Source organism: Phocoena phocoena, chromosome 3 (assembly GCF_963924675.1).
Source record: "Phocoena phocoena chromosome 3, mPhoPho1.1, whole genome shotgun sequence".
NCBI lineage: Eukaryota > Metazoa > Chordata > Mammalia > Artiodactyla > Phocoenidae > Phocoena > Phocoena phocoena.
The window spans coordinates 127,902,664-127,918,739 of record NC_089221.1 but is presented as its reverse complement, the minus strand read 5'-3'; the positions used below and the strand labels follow the sequence as shown (position 1 = coordinate 127,918,739).

The 16,076-nt window shown below is 51.6% G+C and overlaps 1 protein-coding gene across 1 annotated transcript in view; it reads left to right on the top strand.

Moving 5' to 3' along the window:
* The window catches only part of ANXA6 (annexin A6), a 52,979-nt gene that overhangs the window by 16,355 nt on the left and 20,548 nt on the right, over nt 1–16,076 (top strand). Inside the window, exons 5-17 of the mRNA XM_065874869.1 lie at nt 298–411; nt 1,380–1,470; nt 2,395–2,474; nt 4,454–4,510; nt 5,340–5,433; nt 5,863–5,958; nt 6,589–6,647; nt 7,905–8,027; nt 9,489–9,547; nt 10,948–11,026; nt 12,737–12,818; nt 14,307–14,401; nt 14,979–15,092. Coding sequence (XP_065730941.1) covers nt 298–411; nt 1,380–1,470; nt 2,395–2,474; nt 4,454–4,510; nt 5,340–5,433; nt 5,863–5,958; nt 6,589–6,647; nt 7,905–8,027; nt 9,489–9,547; nt 10,948–11,026; nt 12,737–12,818; nt 14,307–14,401; nt 14,979–15,092 — 1,143 coding nt within the window. The remainder of the gene's footprint in view (nt 1–297; nt 412–1,379; nt 1,471–2,394; nt 2,475–4,453; nt 4,511–5,339; nt 5,434–5,862; nt 5,959–6,588; nt 6,648–7,904; nt 8,028–9,488; nt 9,548–10,947; nt 11,027–12,736; nt 12,819–14,306; nt 14,402–14,978; nt 15,093–16,076) is intronic.

Sequence of the window (16,076 nt, the reverse complement as noted above, 5' to 3'; positions counted from 1 at the left end):
ACCCTATGGACTCACGGACCGTGGGAGAGACACACAGCGAACAAGTAAACAGACAACGGCGAGGAAGAGGCACAGTGCTGTGGACTTGAATCCTGCCTTTTGCTAGCTGCGTGCCTCTGGGGAGGTTACCTGATGTCTCAACCCATTTCTGAAGGCTGATGATAGTATGTACCTTCACCAATGAGGATTAAGTGAGATTACTTAGTCCAGTGCCTGTACAGAGTAAGTGCTCATTAAACGTAATCCTTATCAGTATAACTGCTCTTCTGTCTCCTCCTCCCTCTGCCCCGCAACCAGGACCTCATTGCAGACTTGAAGTACGAGCTGACAGGGAAGTTTGAACGACTGATTGTGGGTCTCATGAGGCCACCTGCCTATAGTGATGCCAAAGAAATTAAAGACGCCATCTCGGTATGAAGTGTGGGTCTGCGCGTGTGTAAGGGTTGGGGGCGTGGTTAATGGGAGATTCCAACCTCTCCAGCAAGCGTTCAGTGAGCCCTGCACCCACCCCGCGTGTGTGCCCTGCTTGGAGGCAGCTTGCCCAAATCCTATCCCAGAGGGGCGCCGCGGTCTCTTCCAGATGGACAGAGGTGGGACAGGTGTCGGTGTGAGGCCCACCCTGTGAAATGGGGCCCTTGGCCCACACGCCCACCCCAGCAGCTTACAGTCCCGAGGAAGCAGGACACAGGGAAGTGGAGACAGATTGTGTCCAACACCCAAAGGGCCAGGGCATGTTAAAGGAGGTCATGAGGACAGGCCCTGGGCTCGGGGTGGCTGGAGAGGGCGTCACAGAAGATGAGAGGATCGAGCTGGGACCAGAGCCTGGAGAGGATTTGGTTTGATCAGAGTGGGCTGGAGAGGAAAGGGCAGGAGCGGCTGAGGAGGTGTATTCAGGATCTCAGGGGCAGCCCAGGCTAGTGGAAGTAGACAGTCGCTCCCCACCAAGCGGCGGGAGACCAAATGCCCTCGAGTGTACTTAGCACTTTACAGTTTATAAAGTGCTATGATCTTTGCCTCAGATGAGCTAGTAAACATGAATTTGTTTCTAACTAATAAACGTAACCATGTAAGAGGTTATCACCTTCTCATTCTTCCTGTGAGTTCAGTAGAGCAACTAGTATCATCTCCATTTTATAGATGAGGAAAGAGAGGTGCAGAAAGATAAAGTTTTTAAATGAGCAGTCACAAAGCAAGCTTCAGGCAGAGGTGGCACTAGAACCCCATCTCAGGGCAGCAGCTCCAGCTTGGTGCCTAAGAGCTGTGTTAGGGGCACCCTGAGTGCTGCGGGTTTCCTTGCTCTGACCACCCCAGGTTCCCATCTCGGGGCTGGTGGCCTCCCATCCCAACCCTTGACTCACATGCCCCTTCCCCTCTCCCAGGGCATTGGTACCGATGAGAAGTGCCTCATTGAGATCTTGGCTTCGCGGACCAACGAGCAGATCCACCAGCTGGTGGCAGCGTACAAAGATGGTGAGAAGAGCAGGAGGGGCCATTCAGGGTTTTTCAGATGCATAATGAAGGTGATCACAAGAGTAGGGACCCTAAGACTCTACCCATTCACCTTTTTTTTCTCCTTCCCTCTGTTCTGTCCATCCATCCAATAAGTACCTGCTCTGTGCTGGGCAGTGTGCGAGGTTCTCAGGATATGGCGGTGGGCATCCATATAGTTCCTGCCTGAGAGCTTGTAGATTAATGAGGTAATGAGGGATACAGATAATAAACAGGTAAACAAATAAACATGACGGTGACTTGTTGTGGTGAAGTGTTATGAAAGAAACAGAGAACAGGCATCCGGCTTTAACTGGGGAGGACGTGCTTCAGACAGGTGGTCAGGGAAGCCTGTCTTGGGAGGAAATGAGAAGGATCCAGTTGTACACAGAGTGGGGAAGAAGACCCAGGAGAGGGAATGGCAAGACCAAAGGCCCTTGAGCAGAATAAGCCTGGTATCCAGTGCAAGCCTAGAGCAGTAGAGGGCAGGACCGGATTACACAGGGCCGTGTAGGCCAAGAGAGAGAGACAGTGTTTATTTCAAGCTCAGTGGGAAACAGAGGCGCCCACGATGAATGTGGGCTTTAAGACAGTCACCCATGTTGCTGTGGATTGGAGAAGCAGAGAAAACAGTCAGAAGGCCGTAGCCACTCTCCAGGTGAGCGACGACGGTGTCTGGGGTAGGACAGCACAGGTGGGGATAGAGAGACTTGGGCAGATTCCATCTCATCACATCGTGGGTCAGTACAGAGGACTGTGAAAATACACCCTGGGTCTTGCCATGGCTGTCATGGAGACTGGGATTTGTAACAAATATCTGATCATTTTAGGGGCAGCAGGGACTTTTATCCTGGTTTCCTGGGGTGTCCTGGGGATGGGGCTAGAGCTTGTGTTACTTCCCCGCAGCCTACGAGCGAGACCTGGAGGCTGACGTCATTGGGGACACCTCTGGTCACTTCCAGAAGATGCTCGTGGTCCTGCTGCAGGTTTGTCCACCTTGGGGCCCTCCCTGAGCTCTCTGCCAGGGTGCAGGGGGCTGTGAGCACCTTCTCCCTGTTTTCCCAAACAGGGTGGCCCGTGAGGGCCTCCTTGGTGGTTCTTCACATGTAAAGTCCTCCTTGGTGTTTTGTGGCCTCCCCCCTTCCTCTGCCCATCTTATCCTCAAACTTGAGATGGTTTCTCTCTGGCTCACCTGGGTGTGGAATCTGAGCGTCCAGGGTCTATTCTGTCCCCCGTGGCTCGCACAGGCAGGTGACCTGCATTTCTTTTCACATACCCTGTCTCTCTTGTGCTCCTGTGTCCTCCTTCCTCTCTCCGCACGTACCCCTTCCCCCTCCTCTCCAGCCTCTCTCCAGCCATGGCTTCCCCAGCCGCTGCACCTACCTGAGCTCACCAGCAGGGGCGCCAGCGGGGTCATAGCATCTCTGGAGCTGCCTGCGTGGCATTCCCCCATAGCCAAGCCCTGCTACTCCCTCCCACCCACGGATGACATAAAAAAGAGCATAAAGATGCTGCACACTGGTGTCCGTGGCTGAGTTCTGCCTGCCCAAGTTGGGTTTCTTCCTTTGTTCATTTCCCCCCCACATACGTTTTTTTTAAAAAAACACTTTGAGTTAGTTGCTAACATTTAAAACTAGGGAGATTTTGGTCCAAAACCAGATCTTCAGATTCTTTTGAATAATCGAAAGCTCTGGCAACAGCAGGCCTGCATTCTGCACGACTGCAGTGGCTGGAGTACACATCCCACCCTGCTGCTTCTCCTCTCCCTGCTCAGCCCCTTGGGAACAGGCACTGAGGTATCTCAAGTCCAGCTCCAAGGACCAAACTTTTAGGAAGGTTTATATATAAAGCCACCTCTTTGTTTCTTTCATTGCCCTCCCTCCCCTCATCTTACAGCAGCCGCTCCCAGTTCTTTTCCTCTTGTTACCATAACTATCCTCATTCGGTATTAAGCAGCTGCGGAATTATCAGGAGATGATCTTCAAGAGTGGGAAAGCGTGGCCTTTGCCCCCATTTTCAAAGCTCATGTTCAGGACAGGAGCGTGCCAGCCTGTATCTTGGAGTCAAAGATGTGGCCTCCTCAATATCTAACATCTAGCAGGAGGTTACATGGCACGGATTGTAAGCGTACCAGCTCTGTCTCCTTAGGCTCGCTCCCAAAGAGAACCAGGGTGTTTGAGATCGTGAAACGCACAGTTCAGGGGGAACAGGAGATAAGCATAGGCTTGACCTCTGCCCACATAACTAGGAGCCCAGTATGGCTGGCCCCTGGCCCCTATGAGTATCCCCCTCTGTCTGATGGGGCATTGGGTGTGGGTGGAGTGACAGGAACACAAATAGGATTTGGTGCCTTCACAGCTTGTGAGCTCAGATCTCAGGCCCCCAGTCTCAAATCCTCATTGGTGAATTCCTTGGCTTAAGCCCCTAACAGAATGCAAATATGCAGACTTTTGACCCCTGTGATATTGTTGGATGGCCTCGTGGACCATGCCGGGACTTGTGGCAGGAGTCCTATCCTCAGAGATGTTCTCAGTACAAGGCTTCCTCTGGGGTGGAGGCACCTAGGAAGACCTTGGTTATTCTCAGGACTCCTCTGTTTGGTCCAAGCTCCAAGGATGAGGGAGAAGCCAGTGGGAGGGGCCCTGTGATTTGCTGCAAAATAGATGCTGTGGTCTTTTTTTTTCTTTTTCTTTTTTCTTGGCTGCCCTGCGTGGCGTGTGGGATTTTAGTTCCTCAACCGGGGATTGAACCCAAGCCCTCAGCAGTGAGAGCTCAGATCATAACCACTGGACCACCAGGGAATTCCCAGGTGCTGTGGTCTTGATTCAGTGGCTGCTGTCAGTCTCTTCTCCTGGACACTCTGGGCCACCATGGTTTTCCCAGTCCTCCCTGTCTCTACCACTGGCATCCAGGCTTTGTCCTGGCTCTGGTATCTGAACCATGTGTTCCTTGTCTTTCTGCCCAGGGAACCAGGGAGGAGGATGATGTAGTGAGCGAGGACCTGGTGCAGCAGGACGTCCAGGTAAATCAGCACCAGTGGAGGTCCCCGGGCACAGCGAGGCAGCCCTGAGAGAGGGGAGAGGTTGGGCATGCAGGGAAGGGCTGGAGGCAGAGTAATTTGCATCAGATGCCAGAAATAACTGACTCACAGCCATCATTTATACAGTGCTTTGTTGAAGAAAGGACTTAAGTTAGCTTTCAAAGGTACACAGTATGTAAAGTTGGTGAGATGTATTTTGGAGCTTTTCATCATTTGTTCATTTGTTCATTCAGTTAATTAATATTTATTGAACACTTACTGTGTGCCAGGCATTCTGCCAAGCGTTGGGGAAGCCTAAATGAACAGAATCGGACAGTACTGGGGAGACAGGCATATATTAATCACACAAACACCCTCCCTGTGGATATACCATACATTCCAGGTGTTTTGAGCTCCCACTATGTGCCAGTAACACTGCAGCAGTAGATACAGAGAATGTAAGACATAATTCCTGTTCTTGAGGAGCCCATGTCATAGTGGGAAGCAAAGCATATAAATATTATAATATACACTAGATCAAAGCTATAAAGAAACAGGAAACCTAGAAGAGAGAGGGAAGGAAAGAGAACTCTGCCTAGGGACATCAGGAAGTGCTTTGAGAACAAATGGGACATTTAATCTGGGCCCTGAAGTTTGAGTAGGAGTTTCCCCAGAAAGAAAGGGAGAAAGCTGTACAGGTGTATGCAGATGTCCTGAGGCTACCAATTAAGGGCATGTTCAGGGATCTGGCAGCAGTTCTGAGTGGCTTGGCTGGTGAATTCTGTCTCCTGCGGTTTCCTCTTTTAGTTAAATCCCACCTCTTCCCCTTCAGGACCTGTATGAGGCAGGGGAACTGAAATGGGGAACAGATGAAGCCCAGTTCATTTACATTTTGGGAAATCGCAGCAAGCAGCACCTTCGGTTGGGTAAGCTCCAGAGAAGACCTACAGCTGCCCCCTTCGAGTTATGCCAAGATTTCCTTTCTCTTTTCCTTTTCTGCTAAGGGAGCATGATAGCTGCCTCATCCACAACCCAAACACTAGTCTTGATTTTATTAGATGGTGGTTTGTAGAGGCCCTCATGAGAGGCCTTAACAGGATGTTCAGCCCCTCCGTCTCAGTACCAGTCCTGTCTTGATGTTGGAGCAGGAGGTGTACACAGTCCCTCACAGCAGACGCAGCGAGGCTGCATGGTGGCTGGTGATGTTCACGACCTCCCTGACCCCTCCCTAGGTGCCAGCCCTACCTTCAAGGTGGCACGCTGGTCCTGGCCACTATGCCTCCCCTTCTGAAGTCCCCATTCCTTCCAGTGTTATGGGGGTACTCTTGACACCCCTTTCTGTCTGTCGGACTCAGTGTTTGATGAGTATCTGAAGACCACGGGGAAGCCGATCGAAGCCAGCATCCGAGGGGAGCTGTCCGGGGACTTTGAGAAGCTGATGCTTGCTGTGGGTACGTCCTGACATTGCATTCCCGGGGCCTTTGAGGGATTCAGGGATTCTGACCCGGGAACAGGGGAATTGTATGGTATGGAGGTGGGAAGGAGAAAACCAGATTGTCTGTTTGCAAGCCAGACATTTCAAGAGTCAGTATGCCTGAGCCTGGGGTAGGTTGTGGGTATGTGTTTCTTGGGGGAGAGCTACGGCCCAGCCCTCATCTTGCCCAGAGCTATCCCCCACCAACCCTATTTAAAGTAGTTAGGTTCTAGCCCACTCTGCCAGCAAGATCCAGAGGTTCAGCTGGTACCTTTCTGTTGAGGAACTACCTTTCCCAGCCCCATCCCAGATGCTTCCCCACCTGACCCAGTTCCCTGTGAAACCCCGAAGGACTAGAAAGTGGAAGGGGGTCCTTGCAGTTCACTCCCCACATGACAACAGGCCCATTTTCTGATTTCTGTGTCCCCTGGGTTTGTGATAAAAGTGGTGGGTCTGGGGTGCTCAAGGACTGCGGCTTATCAGGAACCAGGTTCTTCCCAGGTTTGAACTTGGTGACCCCCAAGGAACGGAAACAAAAAAGGGCTCGGGCCACCCCTTCATCCTTCCGAGGCAGCCAGAATAACTACCTCTTCCTCCCTCTTCCCAGTGAAGTGCGTCCGGAGCACCCCAGAGTATTTTGCTGAAAGGCTCTTCAAGGCCATGAAGGTGCGTGGGGGGGTTGATGTGAATGAGGTAGGGGGATGGGGGCTCTGCACGCCTCCACAGGACTGTTGGGAGTCTGACAAATCCTTGGGGTCCACCGGCCAAAGCGAGTGTTCAAGGCATTGACCACAGGACAGCGTGATGCCACTTGGTCCCAGGTGAGCTCCAGAGCCTGGAGTGCTGCCTGGTCACACACCTGTCCACCCAATACCTGCCCTGTCCTCATGATTGATCAGAGGGTGCAGTGACAGCCTGCATCCGATCCAGCTAACCAGCTGGGTTGGAAGCCCATGCTTTTTTTTTTTTTAATTTTTATTGGAGTATAGTTGATTTACACTGTTGTGTTAGTTTCAGGTGGACAGCAAAGTGAATCTGTTATACATACACATACCTCTGCTCTTTTTTAGATTCTTTTCCCATATAGGCCATTACAGAGTATTGAGTAGAGTTCCCTGTGCTATACAGTAGGTCCTTATTAGTTATCTATTTTATACATAGTAGTGTGTATATGTCAATTCCAATCGGAAGCCCATGCTTTTTAAATACTATTAAACAGAATGTTTATATACAATGTACGTAAATAAGTGAAAAACAGTTTGGCATTTTCTGCCAAGATTCGTGATGTTCATCCCTGAGACCCGGGTACTGACGGTAGTGCTTCCCAGGACTTTACACACATGACACACAGAAAGTGGTGATATTCCCACAGGGCACCAGGCTGAATGAATCATTTGTTGCCAGAGGCCATAGGCCCAAAGTCCCTGCATGGCCATCCCACAAGGACACGTGGCCTGTAGCCCATCCTCTGTCTCCCAGCGCCAGAGTGAGCTGGACAGCTGGGCCCCGCAGAGACGTTTGCCTGTATGATGTGTTCATAAGAACGTTCATAGCAGTGTTGTCCATATTATGAAAGAACTGGAAACAACCCGGTGTCCATCAGGAACATCATGGACAAATAAATGCATAGGGGTGTGTTTACAGAGTTCCAAAATGTGCGAACCTAAATCGCGTATTGCTTAGAGTTACAAAGTTAGGTAAACTTATGAGGGTATCAAGGATGGGAATGACATGAGGTCGGGGGAGGAAGGAGATAAAAGCAGGAGGGACACACAGGGAGCTTTGGAGGGATTGGCAATTTGCTTCTTTCGTTCTTAATTTTAACATTTTATCTCAAAAAGTTGTATTTTCAGTTGAGCTGGGGGCTGTCAGCACTCCAGCCCCCTCTCAACTCCCTGTCCCCCAAACCTGCTTGTCTTGCAGGGGCTGGGGACTCGTGACAACACCCTGATCCGTATCATGGTCTCCCGCAGTGAGCTGGACATACTCGATGTCCGGGAGATATTCCGGACGAAATATGAAAAGTCCCTGTACAGCATGATCAAGGTGAGGTGCTCACGGGGGTACAGGGACGGCTGGGGAGCTCTCCCAAGAGAAAAGGCACTGTCTTGGAAAGCTGGGCATCTCATGGGGATTCCAGGAGCCTCAGCCTGTGGCACCTTCAGGAAATTTAAGGCAGCTCAGCAGAGGAGCAGATGTCCAGGGTGCTTGTAAGACATGAGGCACCTCTTTAGAGGAATGCAGGGCGGGGCCATGAAGAGCATGAAGTTGAATCCAGGCTGAGGACTCCATCCCTAGGGCAGTGAGAGGTCAGCCTCCTGAAGGCAGCAGGAGGCACTGAAGAACACAAAGGAGGGTTTATTTGGGACGTGTTGGCCCTGGGCCAGGCGATGACTCTGGGCTGTCCAGCCCACGAGACTGGAGACAGGAGACAGATGCAGAACTGGTTGAGTTCTCCTTGTTTCACGTGAGTGGGATAAAGCTTTCTGAGTTCAAGCTGAGCTCCCCAAAGTGTGTTTCTTTTTTTTTTTTCTTTATAAATTTATTTATTGATTTACTGATTTTTGGTTGCGTAGGGTCTTTGTTGCTGCACTCAGCCTTTCTCTAGTTGCAGTGAGCGGGGCCTATTCTTCGTTGCGGTGCTCGGGCTTCTCATTGTGGTGGCTTCTCTTGTTGCAGAGCACGGGCTCTAGGCATGCGGGCTTCAGTAGTTGTGGCTCACGGGCCCTAGAGCACAGGCTCAGTAGTTGTGGCGCATGGGCTCAGTTGCTCCGCGGTATGTGGGGTCTTCCCGGACCAGGGATCGAACCCGTGTCCCCTACATTGGCAGGCGGATTCTTAACCACTGCGCCACCAGGGAAGCCCCCCAAAGTGTATTTCTAAATAGGAATTGTATAGGCATTGTGTGCAAAAATGTCCCATGGAAAACGTTTGGAAAAAAGTAGAATAAGCAAAGATAAGTCAGCTTCTTTACTGCAGCACTTCTCACAGCCTTCACTTTAATATGTCCATTATGAGGCTCCAAGAGGGATGTAGAATATGCCGTGTCTATCAAATGTACATTTGTTTGTTTGGTTTTGGCACTCCCAATGTTTTTGCTCAGGGAGCCCTATTTCATGGACTATTTCATGTGGGAGAGCACGGCTGGGGATTATCTGGTGGCAGGGGTGTGCTGAGGCCAGCTGTCTGGGGAAGGCACCTCTTCTTAATTCCATGTTCAGTAAAGGCATATCGGTAGCTTGGAATTGTCCATTGGAGGTATTTACACCATGGAAATTGGCAAATGCTACAAATCAGGGCTTTTTTTCCTTTGTTTCCTAGAGAGCCAGTTGTTACTGCTTACCAGTACACCACTTTTTGGTCTCAGCCACCTCCAGACAGGAGGAGAGTCAGGGCTGCTGTGAATACGTGGACAGCCTCCCCCTGTTTGGGGGAGAACCTCCCCTCCTTGTCTGAGAGGATCCCAGGGCTGAATGAGAGGTAACCTTTCTCTGTCTTTCTCCCCAGAACGACACCTCTGGCGAGTACAAGAAGACTCTGCTGAAGCTGTGTGGGGGAGATGATGAGTAAGTGACCTCCTGGCCGAGGGCTGGAGGGCGTGGCCTTGGGCGTGGCCGCAGTCGTGGCCGGTCAGGATTCTCTTGGCCTCATCTGGATGGATGGGTGGATGGATAGATGGATGGATGATGGATTGGATGGGCTTGGGGATTCCCTGAAGGCCAGAGCACCACACAGGTGAGAGTCTGCGTGTCCATGTATGTGCACGTGAGTGTGGTCTCCCATACATGGAGACGTCTACTCCTGTGAACTTGGGAATCAGCCTGGGGGTGTGGACCAGGAATCAGAATATGAGGGTCTAGGCCCTGCTACTTTCTTCACAGGTGCTTCTCGGTTTCATCATCTTTTAAATGGAAAAAATACAGACGCCTGCTCTGACTACTTGTTTATTCAGCATCTCTGTATTAAGTACTCTCCATGTGCAGGCATTGAGGGGTAGCACAGTGATGATGCCTCCGGCCTAGAAAAGCATACAGACCAGGGTGTACGTACATGATGGGGAAGTATACGAGCCTCTGAGAGCCCTCAGAGGGTGCGCTATGCCAGACAGGGCGGGGAGGCTCCTGGAGATAATGAGGCTGAGATACCAGGAGGAAGGTGAAGAGGTGAAGACAGGGCCTGGAGGGAGAGTGTTTGGGGTAGAGAGAGGGCCTAGAGAGGAGAAGGCACAGCCTGGTTCATTTATGTAACTGAGGTCGCACTTCTGTAGCATGCTGGGGAGAGATGAGGCGGAGAGGTGGGCAGGGTCTGGGGCCTCTTCCTGGCACACAAACCTCACCTAAGGGTAGCAGAGAACCAGCCATTGGAGGTGTTAAATTGGGGCATGACTTGACCAGATTTGGGTGCTAGGAAAGGAACTACAGGTACTCTGATTTCCCTTCTCTGGGGCTTCTAGTGATCCAGTTAAGTAGGGAATACGAGAGCCTCCCGTTTACCTTTGTTAAGCGCCTTAGGGGCTGATTCGGTTCAGCAGATATTTACCTGGCAACTAATAAACCGGGGTGCTTGGCAGAAGGAGAGGTAGAGATGGCGTGGCCCTAAGCTGGTCATGGACGTGTCTGAGACGGGAGACTTGGATAGAAGTCACTCAAATTATAAAAAGGAAAGGGGAGGTTGAGGGACTAGAGAAATCATCTCCTGCGTGGGGCCTGGCACCAGGAAGGCTGCTGCTCAGAGCCAGCATGGTGGGGGGGGTGTCGCAAGAGAGGGTAGAAGGTTCTCAGAGGTGGAGGGAGGGCTATGGTGAATGGGTGAGGCCCAGGCTGCAGAGAAGGGAAAACCAGATGGATTTACTTCAAGTGTGTGTGCATGAGTGTGTGTGTGTGCGCGCGCGTGTGTGTGTTGTGTGTGTGAGTGTTGCCCACGATGACCTTCCCTCCTGTCCTCTCCCTAACACCCTCCATTCCAGTGCTGCTGGCAAGTTCTTCCCGGAGGCAGCGCAGGTGGCCTATCAGATGTGGGAACTTAGTGCAGTGGCCCGAGTAGAGGTCAGACCCTCCCCCCACCCCGCCTGCTTGACCTCTTGACCACAGTTTCCACTCTTCTGCTCGCACCTTCCTGCTGCTCTGGTTGGCACCCAGCTGCCCCCTGGTGGCCAACCCGAGACATTGAGTCTCACGTCTTGAAGCTTCCTGTTCTCCGCGGAGTGATGGATGGGTGGGTGGGCACTCTGGTGTTGGCATCTGATTCCTGCGTTCACCTCTCACATGCTGGGAGGCGTTCTGCCCCACTAACTACTAACAGACCTTGCCAAATGGAGACCTGGTTGGTTCAGTAGCGGGGCCTATCCCATCCTGGGTCCGACAGTTGGGTTTTGGAGGCATGAAAACTGAGGACAGCTGGGCACCCCTGGGTGCACTGGGGGATTCTTGGTCATCCTGACCATCCTCAGACCCAGGGTCCACACAGGGCAAGAAGGAAAGGTTTCACAGAAGTAGTCAGGGCAAACGCATCCAGGGACTGGTAGCACTTGGCTCCTACGAAAATATTTGGAACCTAGGACTCTATTACTCACTTGCTAGCTACCTTTGGCGGGTCCCCACCTCTCTCTGTCTCCATCTCTCAGACGAGGCTGTTAGACATGGCAGTCTGGATGCCCTCCAAGGGCTCTTGTGCTCTGATGTTATAGGACGGTGTTTCCCCAATCATAAGGCAAGAGCTTGTCATTGCAGATGATGTTAAGTCATATGAGAAATGAATTGCGTTTTTCTTCTGGGGAGGGGGACCTCCATGGCATTAAATAACACTGACTCCACATAGTGAGAAAGCCGCTCCACTTCACTCTCATCAACCTTATTGTTAATGTCAAAGAAGGAGTCTCAGTTTGGTGCCACGTCTTTGCCATAGTCGCTAATTTCCCCTTTTCACAAAGAGCTGAGAGAGCTAGCTTCGGGTTCACAGCTTCTGGCAAGCAACGGTGTCTTGTTAAATTGGGTGGTATTTGAAAACATGTGTTTTGTTTTTATGACATTTCTTTTCATGGGTTATTATCAGTTTATGGCACATGACACCAACTTTCTATTCATGATAGTGATATAAAATTATTTTCATTCATTAATTCATTGAGTAAATTTTTTTTGAGAGCTTACCCCTGTGTCAGGCACTGCTGCAGGCTCTTGGGGTATATCAAAGAACGAAATGGACCAAAATCCTTGCCCTTTAGGCATATTTAAATACACTTCAAAATGAATGCATTTAAATACAACAAAAAAGAAGCTGAATTAAGTTAAAATATTAAGAAATAACATAGGGTGTACACAAATATAGAAAACATTATGAAGTCATTCAGGAGTGACTGAAATTTGGGCAACTCTGTTCTGGTATTTCAGAACATTTCAGTTGCCTTTTCAGGGAGAGCGTTTCTCTAGGAGGCAAAAAGACCTTGGCAACAGGGCAGGGTTCCGAGGGACTGGGTTCCAGTGCAGCTGGGCCAGAGCTGACTCCTGGGGCAGGAGCCCGGCCTCTCTTCCCCTGACAGCACTTGACCTGCTCCCAGGCCTGGGTCTGTCGCTCTCCTCCCTCTCTCAGCTCTAGGGCAGGGGTCTGTCTGCTGTGCCTTCACCCCCGCCTCTTTCCCCCCAAGCTGCTTGGTTTGGGGCTCATGGGGAAAAAGCCTCCCCTCCCTCGCATGCTCCTCTCTTGGCGTGGCCCCCGGGGGGCCTCCAGGCACCTGCCGAGTCACTTTCTGCTTCTTGCAGGTGAAAGGAACTGTGCGCCCAGCTGGTGACTTTAACCCTGACACAGATGCCAAAGCCCTGCGGAAAGCCATGAAGGGACTTGGTAAGGGGCACGTGAAAGGGACCAGGTTGGCCTCTGGAGCAGCAGGGGTGGCAGGTCTGGCAATGGGCCTGGCAGGGGCAAGAGCTGAGGCCTCAGACTGGGATCTGCAGGATGACGAGCACTTTATTTGCTTTGAGTCTCCACCACCCTGGAGCCTCCAGCTCCCTAGGTCTAGGGAGGAGGGGAGTGAGGGCGTTTGTAAGGAACATTCCCAGAGACCAAGGTGCTCCCAGGCCCTGGTAGGGAAAAAAGTACTAGGTGATAAGGCTGGGTTTTTGCTCTGGCTTTGCTGCGGACTCAGTGTGTGACTTTGGGCAAGTCCCGTAACCCACCTGGGGGTCTCAGTATCTCCATGCATAACATAAGGGATGTGGACCCTGTAACCCAAGAGGCCATTTCTGGCATGGGAACACCTCCTGCTGGTTGCCCACATCCAGGCCTCCGTTTGGCTTAGATGAGAAGAACCACCTGTGGGTGGGTGGCCTGTCCTCAGGAAGGCCAGCGGAGACGGAGCATCTAGGCTTGGCTTCCATTGCCCTTTCTCCCCCATCTGTCTAACAGCACCTCCCAGGGGACCTTGGGCGAAGTCTTTTACCTTCTGGGCCTCATTTTCATTTGTCTCATGGGAGTAATAATATCTACCAAGCATATCTAGGACTGTAAGATGACAGCGGTAAAAATGCTCTTGAAAGATAGAGTCCTTAAAAAATTAATAAATAATAAAGACAGAGTCCTGTGCCAGGTCTGAGGTTGATGGCATTGATCTGAGGGGCAGGAAATGGTACCCTGATGCCTTCCAGAGTCAACCTGCTGTGGTTAGAGGGACTTGGGGTCCAGCTTTCAGGACGTTACAGAGAAAGGACGCAGGGTCCCCAAAAGGACTTAGGTTGTCAGGTTGGAAGGATCCCTTAGTAACCCCTCCAGCTCTTCATGTGAAACAGAAGAGGAGGGGACTTGTCCCAGGGGATGGCCATTGCCAGAGCTGGGACTAGAACTCAGAAGCCCTGGCTCTCCACCCAGTGCTCTCTGCTCCCCCGGGGGTCTTTGTTTCCTCAACGAGTGACACAGCAGAAAGAAGTGCAGAAGGAATCCCGGGGAAGTTAGTGTCTTGGGCCAGAAGCAAGGCTCCTGCAGGGACTTGGGGGCATAAGACTGCCTATCTTGGCCTCTACCCCATCAAAAGTGGGTGGGGGGCTTCCCTGGTGGCGCAGTGGTTGAGAGTCCGCCTGCCGATGCAGGGGACACGGGTTCGTGCCCCGGTCTGGGAAGATCCCACATGCCCAGAGCGGCTGGGCCTGTGAGCCATGGCCGCTGAGTCTGCGTGTCCGGAGCCTGTGCTCCGCAACGGGAGAGGCCACAACAGTGAGAGGCCTGCATACCGCAAAAAAAAAAAAAAAAAAAAAAAAAAAAGTGGGTGGGGCCCATCACTGGGGGAGATGGGGGAGCTGGGCCAAGGCCTTCCTCTGAACTGTGGTTCTGGGGACTCAGGAACGGACGAGGACACCATCATTGACATCATCACGCACCGCAGCAATGCCCAACGGCAGCAGATCCGCCAGACCTTCAAGTCTCACTTCGGCCGGGTAAGGGCCTCAGCCTGGGCCCTGGGCCCCGCGTCCACGCTCCTCCTTGGAGGGAGCTCGGCCTGTCACAGCCAGCTCTGCACCTGGGTCTTCACGGCAGTGGCACCCCCCCCCCACCGTGGCCACGTGTTCTTGGAGTGTCTCCAGCACTGGATTTGGGCTGCCTGCACACACACCTCTCCCTCCCACTGCACCCCGGGTTCCTTGTGGTCAGCAACACGTGTGTGACTGGCTCCACTCAGAGCTTCGATCAGGGATATGAGTTGTGTTAGTGGCATCTAGTTTTGGCTGACCAGTTTCCCCAGGCTGGAAATGGCACTGCCCCCTTTCCTTCTCTGTCTCCTGCCTCCTGCCTCCAAGGAGAACAAGCAGGTCTTCCTCCAGCTTGGTTTTTTTCCCCCACCCTCTTTGGCTTCCTCCAAACAGTGAACCCAACGTCAGCCAAGACATACACAGGCTCCCACGATCCCTGCATCCACGTGGAGCCCCCATCTCCTCCTTCCATGTCTCCTCCCTGTTCCAAGTCACATGTGGGCAGGTGCTGATGTTGGCATGACCTTGGCTCTGCTCTCTGCAGGACTTGATGGCTGACCTGAAGTCTGAGCTCTCTGGAGACCTGGCGAGGCTGATTCTGGGGCTTATGATGCCACCGGCCCATTATGATGCCAAGCAGTTGAAGAAAGCCATGGAGGTAAGGCGTGGGCACCAAGGCAGTAGGGTCCAGTCTCTGGGTGCTGTGGGGGACACAGGCACTCCTCCCAAGCCCAGGTGTGTTGCGTGTAACTCCTTGGTAGAGCCCCTCCCACACCTATCCTTGGCTCAGTGTCTTAGCTCAGTTCCCTGTCTCATCAACCCACAAGGCAAGGCTTCTCTTTTGTCCCCATTTTACAGATGAGGAAGCTGAGGCTCAGAGCTTATGTTACTTGGTTAAAGTCATAGCACTAGGAAGTAGCAGAGCTGGAATTCGGATCAAGTCTTCTGATTCGAGTGCCTGACTTGACAACCACATGAAACCACTAGAGTTTTCGGCTCCTTAAGGATTAAGAGGAGAGCAGACATTCCCTGGGCAAAGCAAATTGAGATTATTGTCCTTTTCAAATTCCTGGACAAAAAAATGAATGACTTAAAAACGTGGAATTAGGAGAAGGATGGGGCTAGACCGTGGGTCTCAGAACACTCTGAGGATAAGGCTGTCCTCATCACACACCAGCTTTTAATAAAGAGACTGTTGAAGCTTTCCTTCAGGTCAGAGAACCCAGAGACCAATAGACCACTGGGCAGTAACCGCCCAGGACAGAGACATGTTTTACCTTTTTTTATAGCCATTTCCCCAGCAGCTTGCACAGTGTCTGGCACATAATGGGTGTTTAATAGATATTTGAATCCGTCAGTCAACCAGTCTTAACTGCCTCCCTTCCCTCCCCCAAAGTGGAGACCTTAGAATAATGGGTTCCTCAGCTGCCTCAGTCCGTGTATCATCCATCAAATCCAAATGTAAACAAATGTAGCTTGTTGTTTTCCTTAAAGCACGGAACTTTTTTTTTTTCTTCTGACAAATATGTGTTCACCATGAAAGCTTGGGAAAACATACACAGAGCAAAAAAGAAGAAAATAAAAATCATCTGTGATCCCTCACCCACCCGGAGACCGCAATCACTGTTACACTGTGATGCAT